Source organism: Chelon labrosus, assembly GCF_963514085.1.
Source record: "Chelon labrosus genome assembly, chromosome: 12".
Classification (NCBI taxonomy): Eukaryota; Metazoa; Chordata; class Actinopteri; order Mugiliformes; family Mugilidae; genus Chelon; species Chelon labrosus.
In genome coordinates, this window is record NC_140345.1 from 29,091,591 (window position 1) to 29,107,919 (window position 16,329).

At 42.9% G+C, this 16,329-nt stretch overlaps 2 protein-coding genes across 2 annotated transcripts; both read right to left on the bottom strand.

The window, feature by feature from the left end:
• Positions 1-893: 893 nt before the first annotated feature.
• On the bottom strand, positions 894-2,188 carry LOC311496908 (uncharacterized protein). Its single transcript, XM_084556941.1, has 4 exons — positions 2,096-2,188; positions 1,915-1,986; positions 1,611-1,727; positions 894-1,327 (listed from the first exon to the last, which is right to left on the bottom strand). Exons 1-4 carry the CDS (start codon positions 2,159-2,161, stop codon positions 1,175-1,177), a joined length of 408 nt encoding a protein of 135 aa, XP_084413067.1. The 5' UTR covers positions 2,162-2,188; the 3' UTR covers positions 894-1,174.
• A 5,747-nt stretch (positions 2,189-7,935) lies between these two features.
• Positions 7,936-10,799, bottom strand: hjv (hemojuvelin BMP co-receptor; the record flags this gene model as incomplete). The annotated part of the gene is made up of 3 exons (XM_084556459.1): positions 7,936-8,559; positions 8,926-9,467; positions 10,721-10,799. 3 exons carry the CDS (start codon positions 10,797-10,799, stop codon positions 7,936-7,938), a joined length of 1,245 nt encoding a protein of 414 aa, XP_084412585.1.
• Between the last annotated feature and the right edge of the window lie 5,530 nt (positions 10,800-16,329).

Here is a 16,329-nt window from a genome sequence, read left to right on the forward strand (position 1 = left end):
GACCAGACCACGGAGGGCAGAACTACCCCAACACAAGACCGGACCACGGAGGGCAGAACTACCGCAACACAGGACCGGACCAGGGAGAGCAGAACTACGCCTACATAGAACCTGACTACTGAGATGGACTATAACCACGAGCCTGTCTTCCAGAACCAGAACCAGAACCCAGGGTACCAAAGGAAAACTCTTGGCTAACAGTTAGCTAAGGGCTAATAGTTAGCTCAGGGCTAATAGTTCTAAAGGTGTAATTGTCCCAGGGTGGAGGTTCTGTCTTTCAGAGCTTTATTGTTTGATTTGTTTTTCAGTATTAACGTCCAAAGGAAAAAAAAAAAAAAACAAGGATCAAAATAAAAGAAATTTCTTATTTAATTTTTATGGCACAAATAAAGCAAATAAACTTCTCTTCTGAGAACCAGTGTGTCTTTAAGTTTAATAGAGTTATGATGAAGATATGTTCAGAGCAGAGAGGACGAGATAAAAACAGAGGAAACTAAAATAAAAATAAGAAACAAATGATTAAAGCTGTCTGATGAATGGACGGCAGAGAGGAAGGAATAAAAGATGATTATAATGTGATAATGTCTCCATGTTAACGTAGCGGTGTCTACCAGACACAGTCACCATCCCAGTGTAAATGTTCCAGTTGTTCTATATAAAGTGTAAATATTTTTTGTATAAATTTGAGAACCAAGTTTGCATATTTACTATTTTATTTTTTATTTGTTTATGCCCACTGGGTGCAACAACACCAGAGCAAATTTCTTATATGTACAAACATACTTACAATAAAGTCTTTTCTGATTCTGATTCTGATTCTGGTAAATAACCACCTGTGGGTCCCCTCCCAGCCTGCAGGGGGCGCTCAGTTCATCTCCAGCAGACACAAAAGATCCTCTCAGAAACGTTTCAGTTTATTATTAAAAGTTTTATTTTTTTACAAAAAAAGATGAAAATACATTAAGTATAAATATAGGAACATTATTATTGTTATTGTGTATAAAACTAGAACGGCAGCGCCCTCCGGTGTTCACACGGAGAATGACACCACCTGGATCATAATTAAATCGGTAGAAAACAGGAGCTAAATAAATAAAATCTGCACGTGTCCATATAAACTATCGTTGTTTTTTATAAATATTTCCAGGAATAAATTACGTCAATGACTTCAGCTTCAGCTGCGCAGTGCTGCCACCTGCTGGCTCCAACAGAGAAAACACTGGATGGATGAACGGATGGCGTCATAGTCTGAGGAGGCGAGAGAACAGGTGGAGGAGGAGGAGGAGGAGGAGGTGGAGGAGGTGCACGTTGAGTTCTGGTCCGATCCCTTTTAAAGACACAAACATCTAATCAGTTAATCACGTTAACTTAAACTAAACTCAGGTTCTTTCATGTCTTCTCCTTTCTTTCTTCTTTCCTTCTGTTTTCATGCCCTTTCCTCTTTTTCTTTGTTCTCCTCTCTTCTGACTTTCTATCTCTCCCTTTCTTCCCTGCATCTTTCCCTCCTCTCCATCTGCCCTTCTTCTCTTCCTTCTTTGTTCTTTCCTTTCTTTACATCCTTGTTTCCTTCCTTCCCTCATTCCTCGTCCAATCAGGACGCAGAGACTCACCAGGTGTTGCAGCAGGTCCTGGTTCAGTTTGAGGGCTGCACACCGAGCGTCACATGGACTCAGCAGCTCCTCTGCACACTGGTGATAGTGAGACAGCCTGAGGACCAGCGTCGAGCTCTGCACCAAACCCCATTCAAAAAAAAACACTATTTAAGAAACTCAACCAAATACTTCAACGCTCGAGGTTCTTGTTGTGTTCAAAATATGAAACGGAGACGTGAAACAGAGTCTGGTAGATCTGGTTCACTCTGTGTCTCTTGTGAGGACGGCTAGTGGACATTGTTTCATACGGAGTGACATTTACCTGGTCCAGCTCAGCGGCGTCCTCTGTGCAGCCCTGCAGCGCCGCAGAACTCATGTAGCCCTTCACCTGATCCTGAGACACAATGAAAACTCATTACAACCCATGCAGAACTCACAGACAGTGAGCTGTTTAAAATGCATGTTTGTTGAATGGAGTCTGGTGGGATCGCGTCCCGTCTCACCGTTTCGTTGAGGAGGCTGCCGTAGCTCTGCAGCGCAGCATGCAGGTCCTCGATGACGCTCTGCATGTCTACGTTTACTTTATCCACCGGTAACGCTTTACCTGCAGCAAGCTCCGCCCACAACCCAAGAAAAAGGAGGAGCAGGTACCCACAATGCACTGCAACAAGAACAGGAGATGGTTAAATAACAGAATGAGATTAGGACATAAAAAAAAAAAAAAAAGTGAAAGTAGAGTTTTTGAGAAGACGTTTCACCTTGTTCAGTTGTAGGGGACAGGTAAATAAGAACATCTGTGGCAGTAGCCCGTCAGAAACTAACTTGACTTGTTTCTGTCAAGAATCATCTAATGTAATATCTCTTTGCATTTTAAAATAATTGATGATGATTAATGTTAATAATAATATTTATTGCACACCAAACTCCACAGAAATATCTGCTAATTTAACAGCTGCTTGCATTAAGAGAATACTACTGACAATAAATATGTTTGTTTTAAAATATCTCCAGTCACAAAACACCTACTGCCTCATATATCTCAATATCTGCTCATTTCCAAGTGTCTCAAACCACCAATCTCTAATATCAATCCAAACCAAACTCCATTCAAATATTGTCTAATTTCGTTTTCTGTATAAAACAGCTGGAAAACTAAATCAATTAAATGGCAGTCACTTTGAATCAGTCCAACAAATGAAAAGAGTTAATTTAGTATAAGTTTACTTTTCTCCTTTTCCTGCAGGTTTTGTCTCATTCAGTCTAACACAGGATTTTAGCATCTTAGCTAAAGTTTCACAGATCTCCCAACGCTCGGGATAAACATGCAATTTGTTGAAAGAAAGTAGAGAAAATCCAGAGTCAGCAAAACACAATGAAAGTTTTAAACCGTTCAAATTAAGGAGAAGAAGGAGGTGAAGAAAATAAAATCACTGACTTGTTATCTTGTGATGGTGGTTGATCGGGTCTCTGGTCGTCTGTCTGTGTCCAGTGGAGGATGCTTTGTGCAGCCTTCATGCTGCTGATATTTATCCTCCATCCATCTTGCATCAAAGTGTGTTCTGAAGAATTCGCCTGTTGCGTTCTCAGAAGGTTTGACATCACTTCTTCTGCAGAGACTCTGAGCTCTGACTCAGACTGAAGGCGTGTCACTCCGACTTCAGAAGATCCCAGCACGTTTCAACATATGAGGAAGACAGAAGACAAAAACTTATTCACTTCCTCATCCGCCACCACCCCCCCGTCATTCAGATTTCACTTTAACTTGTTTCATCACCAAATTATTACTTCTGCCATATCTGTGCGTATCACATGGTCTCTGGAGGAAAGACACAGTGAGTGATGCAATGGAAGGACAATGAAAACTGCTGCTGTATTTTTCGTGGTAATACAGTACAGCTTTAAAGATTTCTGCTTGCTTCAGTACTCTCTATGTTTCCGGATAAAAATGACTCAAAACAGAGGATTCTGTTTGTAGACAACGAGAACCCAATTAAACACATGGAACAGAAATATTAGACCAGTGGGTTTGTTTATGCAGGAAAATTCAACCTATGTTCATATAAGTGAGTAAAGTAAAGTCACTGAACTCTTCCCGGTTTCTGGTAACTGCTGATCAGTGGTCTACAGCAGCTTGGAGGAATTTTAGCCCATTCCTCAGAACAGAACCACTTCAGTTCTGAGATGTTGGTGGGTTTCCTCACATCAACTGCTTGCTTCAGGTCCTTCCACAACATTTCTATTGGATTAAGGTCAGGACTTTGACTTGGCCGTTCCTAAACATTCATCTTGTTCTTCTTTAACCGTTCTTTTGTAGAACCACTTGTGTTCTTGGTTCTCGTTGTCTTGCTGCATAACCCAGTTTCTCTTCACATTCAGCTCATGGACAGATGTCCTGACATTTTCTTTTAGAGTTCACTGGTAGAATTCAGAATTCATTGGTCCATCAATGAGGACAAGCCGTCCTGGTCCAGATGCAGCAGAACAGGCCCAAACCAGGACATTAGCACCCCCATGTTTGATGGAGGGATGAGGTTCTGATGCTGGAATGATGCAGTGTTGGTTCATTTCATTTAAACCAAACTATTCTACTTTGGTCTCATCTGTCCACTAAACATTGTCCCAATAGTCTTCTGTCTTGTCCACATGATGTTTAGAAATGTTCTTCTTGGAGAGCAGTGTCTTTGTCCATCACACCATGGTTGTTCAGTGGATTCATCAACATTAACATCAGCCAATGAGAGAGAGGCCTTTAGCTGCTTAGAAGTTCCCCTGGGTTCCTCTGGGACCTCTCAGACTATTATGGAGTGATCTTTGTTGGTGGACCACTCCTGTGGAGGGGAACAGTCGTCTTCAATCTGTCTGACTGTGGATTATTTGTGGGTTCCAAACTCTTTAGAGATGGTTCTGGAACCTTTTCCAGCCTGATGAGCAACAACAACTCTTTCTCTGAGCTCCTCAGAAAGCTCCTTTGTCCACAAACATGTGTTGTGAAGATCAGACTGAGACAAATCCCTGATTTATTGAAACTAAACCAGGAACTGAACCACACCTGAGTCTCATTATTATTATAGAAGTATAATATTTGGGGTTTTCTTTGTCTATCTTCGGGATGTTTTGAGTCATTTTATGACAAAAATTAAAACTGTGAATGATGTAAAAGCATTCAAGTGTCATTACAGTTGGAAAGCACAAAGACTCATGATTCAACTACTGTAAACCATTTATGGTCAACAACACCACAGCAATAATTGTTGCTACTTTATAAACAGTAGATTGTTTTGTGATGATGTGAGGTGGAGAATTTCCAGCAGTTTTTCTCTTATTGTTGAGATCATCTTGTTCTCCTGGATTCAGATCAGCTGACTGGATACCATCATGTGGTCAGTAGAATATTGTACCAGCTGCTGTCTCTAATGGATCTCTACCTACCGCTGGATCAGAACCATCAAAGGAAACAAGGAAGCAAGGAGAAAAAGTAGAAAGAAGAAACGATGGAAGGAAGAACCTGTTTCACCTGGACACTAGAGACCAGATCAGATCAGGACGGGGCCAGAGATTCTGTTTCCTCCTTAACTTAGAGAACATTTGGGCGGGGCGGCTGTGGCTCAGTAGGTAGAGCGGGTTGTCCACGAACCAGAGGGTTAGCGGTTCGGTCCTCGGAATGTGCCACATGCCGAAGTGTCCTTGAGCAAGACACTGAACCCCCAGTTGCTCCCAGTGCGTGGCACTGGTGTGTGAGTGAATGGGTAGATGAGTCTGTGACTGTAAAGCGCTTTGAGTACCAGTAGGTAGAAAAGCGCTATATAAAAGCAAGGCCATTTACCATTTGATTTCCAACCGGTCTTTCTTTATCCCTGGGAGCGTTTGATTTCTAGAAGATCTCTGACATTTGATCTCTGGGGGTGGGGGGCGACCTGGGACCAGCCAGTCTGACCTCTGACCTCAGCCACACTGAGATTTCCTCTCATTCTGACGTGTAACATGAACGCCGTTTATCTGCTGCTCTCCTCCTTTGACTCATGTCTGAAAATGTCATATGGAAAATTTCCCTCCGATCATCAGACGAGGGATTCACCAAACAAGACCATTATGGCCGGTTCCATCATCCTCTTCCTCCATTATTCAGTTTTCTGCTTAATATCTTGTTTCATCACTCTGATTCAGCCGCTATTAAGAGTCAGAGGATCCCAGTTACAGTCAGGGGCCTTCACCGTTCCTTCCTCTTCCTCCTTTCTCTCCACCTACACGTCATAAATTTTAATCCCTGTTATTAAAGTGAGATGAGACTCAGATGACCGCTCTGCAGCTGAAGCAGTTTGTTTTTGTCATGCTCTGATGATGAAAGTCGTCACTCTGTTTTCGCTGCATCGTCATTTTCTATACTTCTGTCTTCGTTTCCCTGGAAGTCTGAGCGTTTGAGGATTTACATAACTCATTTTATTTTATGCCGTCGGGAATGAGTCGAGACGCGTCACCTACTGACGGCCTCGCATACAGCTGCTTTCTCCACAAACCCTGACCTCATCTGGTTTAGCTCCTGCAGCCGCGGTCAAATCACTGGACAAGTCTTCAGGGACATGAAGAGAAAATGATGGAAAAAATGAGACGAGAAAAAAATTAACGACTTAAAGCGAAATTACTGTTTTTTCCAACCTTATTTACTCACCCATATAACTTTGGTGTCATTCGGAAGATGACTCCAAATCGTATTTTATGCCGGAAATAAGGTCCATGTTGTAAAAAACTGTGATTCCCCTTTAAAACAACAACACAATAGACTGGATGCTAGCCGCTCTGCTAGCTAACATAGCTAGCCCTGGGGCACCAAGCAGTCACTGACCTTTCCCGTTGAGAAGATGCAACTTCAGATCATCTTCAGTCATAACGTTGACACAGTGACTCAGGTCTTCTCAGGTGGGCGGACCCAGCGCCCTAACCTGTCTACATGCCTTCACTGACTCCGCCCCCTCACATGTCTACAGTCGTCATTTACCTGCAGGCCGAGCTTCCTGCTATTGGCGTCGATGATGCGTTGTGTAACAACATAGTGGTTGATTTCAGGATGTGGACAAGTAGACGCAGAACACCTGAGTGGGCGGGGCCTATATAATGTCTTTATATAGAAGCTGACTCAGGGGTTAAGCAATGTTCAAACTTTATAATCAGATCTTTTGTTCTCAGTCGATGCAGTGATTAATTTAGACATCCAGGAACAGGAGGAGTGGATGGACCACCTGACCCTGAACGCCTCGTAGAGACAAACCAGTCGACATTAACAGGTCTGGAAAAATAACATTTAATTCATGTCAAAAACAGGAAATTAAAATCATTGAACTTCAGCGCTTAACACATTATAAATATAATTAATATATAGCTAACAATCATAAAACCTTTAGTTTTATAGGTTTTTATCTCCAACTCTTCAGATCAGGATTTTATTTAAACAACGACTGCAGTTTATTTCAAATCAGTCCAGATATTAATATTTTAATATTTTAATATTTTAAATATTTTTCCAGTCTTAAAGTCACCGAAGTAGAACAATCAGATGTTTACACAGAAATCACTGAAAACAATTCAAATAAAATTAAATAAGTAAAAAATAAACTGAAAACAACAAAGATTTAAAACTTGATCCTTGAACCGTCTGGAACGAGTCGACTGGTTCAACCTGCATTTTATAGTTTTATACATTTACATTTAATCTTCATGTGGACTTCATTATCAGCTGAGTTTGGATAATCCTTCAACCAATCAGAGACATTTTATTAAGCCCCGCCCACAGGAGCAGCATCGGTTCCTAAAGGAGAGACTCCAGACCAGTCTGGCCTCCAGGCTCCATTTAAACATTTAAACATTTAAACATGTCATCTGAATGTTCTCCATCCGCTCTGATCCACGATCATAGAAGGACTAAAGTCAGACCACGGTCGTCTCCAGCTTCACTCAGTGACACCTTCAGACTTCCTTCAGCGTCTCGTCTTTAATAAAACGAAGAAGAAGAAGAACGACGGCGACGCTGAATCAGTTTTAGTCTCAGTAGTTTCAGGTCCAGTTTTAACAGCAGCTTGTTTTATCGTTTATCCCTCGACCTGATCGACTGGTGATGTTGCATTCTGGGAAATGTAGGATTGAGTTTAACCTCAGAATTAATCCTTTCTAAATATAACATTCTCACATGTCAATATTATCTGAGCTGCCTTCAAAATAAAAGTCAGACTAATGAGAGTCAGGCCTTCAAAATAAAACCCTGTTTTAGAAGAAGAAGGCGGTAACAACGCGTGCCTCGCTCCACTGGCTCCTCAAGATGGCAGACACAGCTGTGAGGTCACTTCCTGCTGCTTCACGCCCTGCAGAGAGTTCCCAGGATGCTGAGCGGTATCAGCAGCGTGAGGTGTGGTCGTGCTCGTCCTGCGGAGTTGACCGGCAGCAGGTGAACCTCCCCCCTGTCAGAGATCATGTGTCGGGCGTCCTGCAGCGCGCCGACGGCGGCCACGCTGGAGTTCAGGTCTCCGCTGGTGACCGCGTCAAAAACGCAGGCCTGGTAGTAGACGTCTCGGGCAGGAAGCAGGGCGGCGCAGTGGGCCTCTGCCCCGATGGTGGTCGACGCCAACGGGTCGGGAGGCCGGGGGCGGAGCGTGTCGAATCTCTGGGAGGGGGGGCAGCCCCAGACGCACAGCTGCAGGTCCTGCTCGGGGCCGAAGGCCTCCACGACGCCGCGGGGCGAGCGGACCGACAGGCCGAGCGAGCGCCCGCTCTGACGCACCACCAGCAGCGTGCCGATGTGGGACGCTCGGATCTCGGCGTGGCGGCCGGGACTCTGGGTCCGCACCGTCAGACTGCGCTGGCCTCGCCGCTCGCCGCTCCACACCGAGCCGTCGGCGAAGGCGGCGGGGACGTTGTCCAGCTCGGCCTGGTAGAGCTGCTGATCGATGCACTGACGCCAGTTCTTAAAGATGATGGTGATCTGACAGGAGACAGGAAGAGAGGAAATAAAACCAAGCAGCACTTATACGTCAAACAGCCGTAGGACTGATTCCTCTAGGGCCACTAGGCAGCACTGACTGCCCTTGAGCAAGGCACCCAACCCTCCAAACTGCCGCTCTTTAGGTGTTTGACAACCTTTTACTGGCAACTAAAACTCAAAACCAACAATCAGAGGAGAACCAAGAACCTTCAGCAGCTAATGTAGCATGATCAGCTGACGTGCTCATCTCCAGCCTCTGACTGAAGGCAGACAGGTGACCGTTTCCATGGAGACAAAAAAAAGCGCCCGAAACAGCTGATGCATGGTGCATTCAAGTGCGCCTGTGAATGTGACCTTTGACCTCACCTTGGTGAGCACGGTGGCGGGCGCCCCCTCCCTGGCTGGCAGGCTGGTGGCCTGCACGTACAGGTACTCGTTGTCGATGAGAGGCCACGCCCCCCGCACTTCACACGTCTGGAAGTCGTTGTTGAAGGTTCGAACATGCGGATCTCCAAACACGCCGCAGTGCAGGTACTCGGGCGTCCGGCCCTCTCTGCCCAGGAAGCTCCTCTCGTAGAGGCAGGTGTCCCCGGACAGCGTGCCCTGGGGCGGGGGGCGGGGCTGGGCTGTAGGCCCCGCCCGGGGGCAGCGGTGCTGGATCAGCAGGTCCTCGATGCCCTGGACGGCGGAGTGGTAGGCCAGGTCGCCACGACACGCCCTCGCCATCCGCTTGGTGCACATGTCGTAGGAGCGCAGGGCGCTGCAGTAGCCGGCGTTCACCACCTCCCTGCTCAGAGCTACAGCACCTCCTCCTGCTCCTCCTGCTCCTCCTCCACTGCTGCTGCCCAGGTCCAGCGTCGCAGCCACGAAGTCAGAGTTACACCTCAGGATCCGACAGGAAGCTGCCACTGAAGACAAAGAGTTTAAACTGAACGTCAAACGTCAAACAAAGACACCGGGACACGTTGGGTTAAAGCCTCCATGTGACTTTCCATCAGTCCAGAGGTTGCTCCAAAAACACTGGAGCCTACATTTCCCATGATGCAACATAACCGCTGCTCCTGGGTCCCTGAGCAGGGATGAGTTTGGTTTCTGTGCCGAGTGAGTGGGCGAGTGAAGCTCCATTCTCGTCTCAGAGGAAACAAACTGGCCATATTTTCAGATTCAGATGATTAATCACAGACAAGAATGTCTGTTTTCTTCTGGACTGTGACTAACGTCATGATACTGAATCTCACTGGAGCGTATGTTGTGAATGAATTAACAGCCTGCTCTGATCGTAGTACTGACCCTGTCCTCATTCATTTTGTAGCACAGCCTTATTTTGATCTTCAGGTTTAGGATGATGTAAACTACTTCATGATTTTCAGTGTCTGTGTCTCACAGCTGATAAATAACAATAACAGGTATCTGTAATAATCCTTCATTAGGTGTTTACTCTGCTTTATTATGTCCCCACTTTATTTACTGGAAACACTTTCTTTAGCAATCGAGCGTTTTGTGGGTCAAGTGACTCAAGTGACTCGGCTCATATCAGTGAGTGACTCAGAATGATCCGAATCCCTCAAGAGATCCAGGTTTCACACGACCCACCAGGACACAGCTGTGTGTCAGTGGAGGTTCTCAGACCTGAAGGTCAGGGTGTAAATTATAGGACAAGCTGTTTGTAGAAGACGTTTCCTCCAAGTGTTCAGCTCTTGATGAGTTTAGGTTTTTATCAGGAACATCTGTGGGCGGAGTCCACCTGAAGGTCACATGACATTCACACCTTGACGCTGGAGTCTCTGGACTTTAATGGTTCGTTGTAAAACCATCAGAGCAGGTTCCTCCAGGTCCACATGAGCTCGGTTCACTTTGTTCTCTTGTTTACAGACTGAGAACCTTCACATTCATACGTCACTGCAGTCTTGGTGATGTTGAATTCTGGGAAATGTAGGATCCAGTGGATAGTTTAACCTCAGAATGAATTGCTCTTAAAAATAAAACTGTTTCTCCTCCAGGAAAAAGAAAAAGACACATTCTGCATGAGGGCTTTTATTTTGAAAGGTTTAAATCCACATTCTTACACTGTCACACTGAGCCGCCTTCAAATTAAAAGTCAGACTAATGGGACCAATATCACTTCCTGTCGGCCTGTGACCTTCAAAATAAAGCCGTGTACCTTCAGGTAAAGTCAGGTGGAGCAGCAGCACTGTAGCCAGGTGGATGCAGCGTTTCCATGGTAACGGCGTGTACTCCATCGGCGGGGCTGATGGCAGGACGTCTGGAACGTGACACAGGAACAATGTAGGTCACACTCACCTGTCTGTTACCTGTCTGACCAACACACTAAGCCCCGCCCACCCCCCCCCCTCCCCCCCTGATTGAGGGTTTCTGATCATGATGATGAAGTGTTTTCAGGTCTGGGAGCTTCCAGTTATCTCTGTGTGCTGCTCAGTGTGAGTCAGACTGATGAGATATGAAATCATCGTTCTCCTTAAAACCGACTCGTCTGAGAAACTCATCTGAAACCACGACACCACACAACACAACTACGGCTGCATGCGACAGCATACACCCAACTGCCACTTCATTAGGTACACTAGTGAATCGAATATGACTAAATGCTAGGCTGGCAGTTACCCATCTGTTTCCTGTCACTATGCTATGCTAAGTTAGGGGTTGCTATTGGTTAACAGTTGCGATGCTAAACTAAGTTAGTTTCCTGTTTCCATGCTAAGCTAGGTTTGCAGTTACCCATCAGTTTGAAGTCATTATGCTAAGCTAAGTTAGTTTTCAGTTTCCAGTTACAGTACTAGGCTAGGTTTCCAACTGTTTGAAGACACTATGCTAAGCTAGCAGTTTCCCTCTCTTTCCAGTCACTATGCTAAGCTAAATTAGTCTCCAATTTCCAGTTACTGTGCAGGTTTGCAGTTTCCATCTGTTTCCTTAATGTGCTATCCTTAAGTTAGGGTCTGACATTGGTTTCCAGTTGCTATGCTAAACTAAATTAGTTAACAGTTAACATGCTAAGCTATGTTTGCAGTTTCCAATCACTATGCTAAGCTAGACTAGTGGTTCTCTGCTCTCTTTCCAGTCACTACGCTAAACTAAGTTAGTGGATCCCGTCGGTTTGCAGGTGCTATGCTAAGCTAAGCTGGTGATTTCCATTAATTTACAGTTGGTATGCTAAGCTATAGTTTAGCAGTAACAGAATACATAGGCTACTCATATAACTAAGCTCTAAACTAGATTAGCAGTTCTGTTTCCAGACACTATGTAAAACTAAGATTCTGATGAACTGGATCAAACATAAACCACTAATACTCTCCTCTTGAATTGAACTTGAATTTCCTTCGGGATCAATAAAGTATCTATCTATCTATCTATCTATCTATCTATCTATCTCTGATGTTTGACAGAGCGCCACCATCAGGACAAAACGTCACATTGCAGCTCACCTGTCTGACGTTAGCTGAGACCTTCTTCTTCTTCCATCAGACGACCTGCAAACACAAACGTCACATGACTCGTTTATTTTTTATCTTAAACCGAAGTAAAGATGCTGAAGTTTGTGCTAAATTGAAAGAGAAACTGAAAACGTGTTTAAACATAAACTAGAAACCAGTGTGGGTTTAAATTTAACTGTTCTGTTGGTTTCATAAACTCTTATTTTATGGTTTTTATTTTCGGACCCGCTTCTTCTGATCATTATGTTTTCTTTTAAAACCATCTGCTCATATTTCATTGTAGAACTGTTTAGTTAATAAGTAGATTTAATTTCTATCATACGACAGGAAGCTGCGATTTGAGACAGAGATGGAGAGTTTGGTTATTAAGCTAGCAGCATAGCAGCATATTTAGATATTTGTATTTCTGAATGAATGATCTGAGGCCTACCTGCAGACTCGTCCTCACTAATCGACACCAGAACGAACTTCAGCTCAACGTCTTGTTGCTTTAAACTTTATAAATTCCACCGTGATTTAACTGAATAATCAGTTTGGAGTGTTTTGATCAGCGCTGACCCGTCTCTGTTGTAACATGGACTCTCGTCTGTTTTTCTTTCTGCAGAACAAACAGTAGCAGGAGATAACTGTAAGCACTGAACTCTGGGGCTGGCGGGGCCACCACCACAGATCAGAAACATGCTAATACGCAGTCATTATGCTAAGCTAGGCTGCCCGTTTCCATCAGTTTCCAGTTTCTGTGCTAAGCTAGGGGACCCCATCAGTTTCCTGTCATGATGCTAAGATAGGCTAATGTTTTCTGTTTCTTTCTAAACATTATGCTAAGCTAGGCTAGCTGGGTCCATCTGTTACAAGTCTTTATGCAAAGCAAGTCAAGTGGATACTGTCTTTTTCCAGTCTACTATACTAGGTTAGCGTTTCCTTTCCAGTCATCATGCTAAGCTAGACGAGCTAGTTCAATTTGTTTCCAGTCATGATGCTAAGTTAACTGTTTCCAGTAATTATTCTAAGCTAGGCTAGCTAGTTTCTTCCTTTTCCTGTCAGTATGCTGAACTAGATTAGCAATTTTATTCGGTTCCCCTGTCATTATGCTAAGCTAGGCTAGTGTTTTTCCCTTTTTTTCCAGTTGGTATGCTAAGCTAGGTTAGCAGCGCCTGGTGTAACATTCTCTGGAGCAACAGAAACATGAGTGTGTTTAGTTTTGTGTGTGAAGGCTAAATTTAAACCCCAGTTGCCTCTCTTCTAAAGACACACACTTAGAAACACACACACTTAGATATACACACAGTTATAAATACACACACTTACAAATACACACAGTTTGAACACAACTGAACAACTTGAACACTACATGATAAATAAATGTTTCCCTGCAGCGCCCCCTGCAGTTTGTCACATGACCTACAAATATGTGAAATGAGCTTAAAGTTATAAATGAACCTTTTAAATCTTCACCACATGTTCTCTATAATAAAATAAATCTAGTCTAGATCGGATAGAGTGTATAAAATCACAGTTTTATTAAATAGTGAAGAACGATTCATTTTACCATCGGTTCCTGTCTTTAGGTCCAGGTTAGACTGAACGTGAATCTTTATTTAAGAACAAATAAATCAGCTGTGAACCTAAAATATTACTGGTAAAAACAAAGAAAATGTTTTAGTAAAAACAAAAGCAGATTTATTTCTTTAAAGAATAAAGTTAAAGGACAATGATTCTACAAACTGTGTTAATATGTAATGTCCTCATGTCAATAAATATCTCTATCTGTTATCAAGACGTTAATGAATAAACTTTATCATCTCTCTTTAGATTCTGTTTCTGATTTTATTTCAATTTTTTCTCATCATATATTTTCATGTCATCTCATTTATCCAGTCTAATCTCATCTTCTCTCATTCTCTCATCTTATCATATATTCATGTCTCATCTCATCTCATCCTTACAGTTAAATATTGTGTTTTAATAATGTGAGCTGACAGTGTTTATGTGGAGTGGTCATTTGTTTCAGTAATATTTAACAGATCACTTCTGTAATGATACTCATCTTTATTTAATTAATAAACCTTAAATGCACAAACAAACCATCTGTTCTCATTTTCTTACCAATCAAACTCTTTTACAGCCTTTGATTTGATTCGTTCAAGAAGAAGAAGAATGTTTTAGTTCATTCAGTGTAAAAGAAAAGTGAGTTGATTTCTGAGGGAAATAGTTTTAATGTTGTTTGTTACCGTGGAGATAAATAAATAAATGAGTTTAATGCTACAAGTTGAAGTTTGTATGAGGAGCTTTAAATGGCTTTATTCTGGTCTCTTACCTCCGGTTGGTTCAGTCTCTTTGTCCGTCCATGTCCTCAGGGAATCAGAACCTGCAGAACGCTCAGCGTCCTGGTCCACAAACCTCCAGGACTCTGTCCAGGACTCCGTCCAGGACTCTGTAGGTTCTGGTAGCTCCTCCCGGGTCCTGGTCTCTGAGGCTTAGTGGTGCGTTTACAGCTGACTGGGAGCTTCAGTCGTTTCTAAATAAATCACCAGCGACCACCTGCTGCACAACAACTGTCCTGACACACACACACACACACACACACACACACACACACACACACACACACACACACACTGCAGCAGTTTATTTTTATGTCAGACCTCCAGGAAGTCAAACTATTTGTGAGCTGCTGCTGCTGCTTCCTTTTAACTGAGACATGACTTCAGTCTGAACTTATGTTTCTGTGAAACATTTTATTCATTAATTCTCAATAAACATTTAAATATTAACTCTGAGTTTACACAAAGTTTATGGTTTAACTCTTTAACTCCAACTGATTCATATTCATTAGACAAACCATGAGTCTTCTGCCCCCTGCTGGATTTATCCAGGCTCTACAGTCTGTAGCTTTTGGCAGCCGTTTCCAAAATGGCCGCCTTCGTCTGACTTTCTGGTTTCATTTATTTATTTTTTTTCTTCAGGGAAATCTTTGAAGGTTACACTAAGAATCTAATTTATGTTGTTACTGATATTTCAATATGAATATTTACTTTAATGAATCAACCTACTGTTAGAGTAAAATGATACAGCAGATATATATGTGGTTATTATTTCTGATTTTAACTATTTAATAGATTATAATCTTCAAATGTGCATTAATTTATTCCATATTAGTGGACTAGATTAAATCTAATGTTGCAGAGTGACCCAACTCACAACCTATAGAATATATACATTTACCACTTCAGACACAGACTTTATTCTTTTAGTTCATCTTTGACTGAACAGAGAGAGAAAAGGTTCATAAAAAGGATTTGAGAAAGAAAAAGTATGGATTTATTAAAAATAAAGTCAGAAAACTATTCAACGTATGAAATGAAAGATGATGATGATGATCATTATTATTATTATCATTACAGTCATTTGCATCATTCATATTAATATTACTATTAATTATTGACATTATTTCATATGTGACAGGATTAAAGGGATTATTAATGTTTCTGCTGAGTCAAAGGAGGAGGAGGTTGTTCTGCAGTGGCAGCGCTCAGACAGCAGGAGGCAGCAGAGACACAGCGACAGTAACCAGCTCTGACCTGAAGGTGGCGCCATCAGAGACAGAACCAGGTCCTGGTCTGTCCACGGACGCCGCTCTGTTAAATAAAGTTGTGTGTGTTTGAAGGATGATGTGAGCGCGCTCAGAGCGGGGGTTCAGCAGGTTGAGATGTGGGCCCTTTAAGAGTGAAGCGGGGCCCCTCCACGCCTCACTGAGCAGCTCCCAGAGCCTTTTGTTAGTGTTTAGAGGTGGTGAGTGGGGGGGGGGAGGGGGGGGGGGGGGGGGGACCAGATTAAAACCAGGGCTGAAGGACTGGGACCCTCCACAGACCAGAGAGTCCAGCGAGGCTGCAGAGAGGTGAGTCACTGCTTCTGTTCAAAGGTTTAATCTCATGAAGAAACGTCTGATTAAGATTTTATTTCTGTTTCTGTTTTAATCTGACGAGTAAAAACAATCAAACTCCTCCTGAACCAGACCAGACTAAGGTCTCCTTTAATTCATTCACTTCTAATCAGCTCACTGAGAAATCACTTTTATTTTATATTCAGACGTCTCTCTCTGTGTTTACTTCATAAAGTTATTCTAATGTTTGTGTCTTTACTTAAATTCTTCTAAATCGACTAAAGTTCATTCTCCACTAAACTCGTTGGACACGTTTGTTTGTGAATGTTGAAGTAAAAGCTGAAGACGGATTCATCTGTAGAAATAGATACGACTAACTGTCATATTAAGACCTTATATTATTATTATTATTATTATTATTATTAACTCCTCATGGAT

Coding starts and splice junctions, on each gene's coding strand:
- LOC311496908 (XM_084556941.1), bottom strand. CDS start 2,161: ATGCAGAGCGTCATCGAGGACCTGCATGCTGCGCTGCAGAGCTACGGC. Junction 1,987..2,095: donor GCAGCCTCCTCAACGAAACG/GTGAGACGGGAC, acceptor ATTGTGTCTCAG/GATCAGGTGAAGGGCTACAT. Junction 1,328..1,610: donor AGGACCTGCTGCAACACCTG/GTGAGTCTCTGC, acceptor TGTCTTTAAAAG/GGATCGGACCAGAACTCAAC.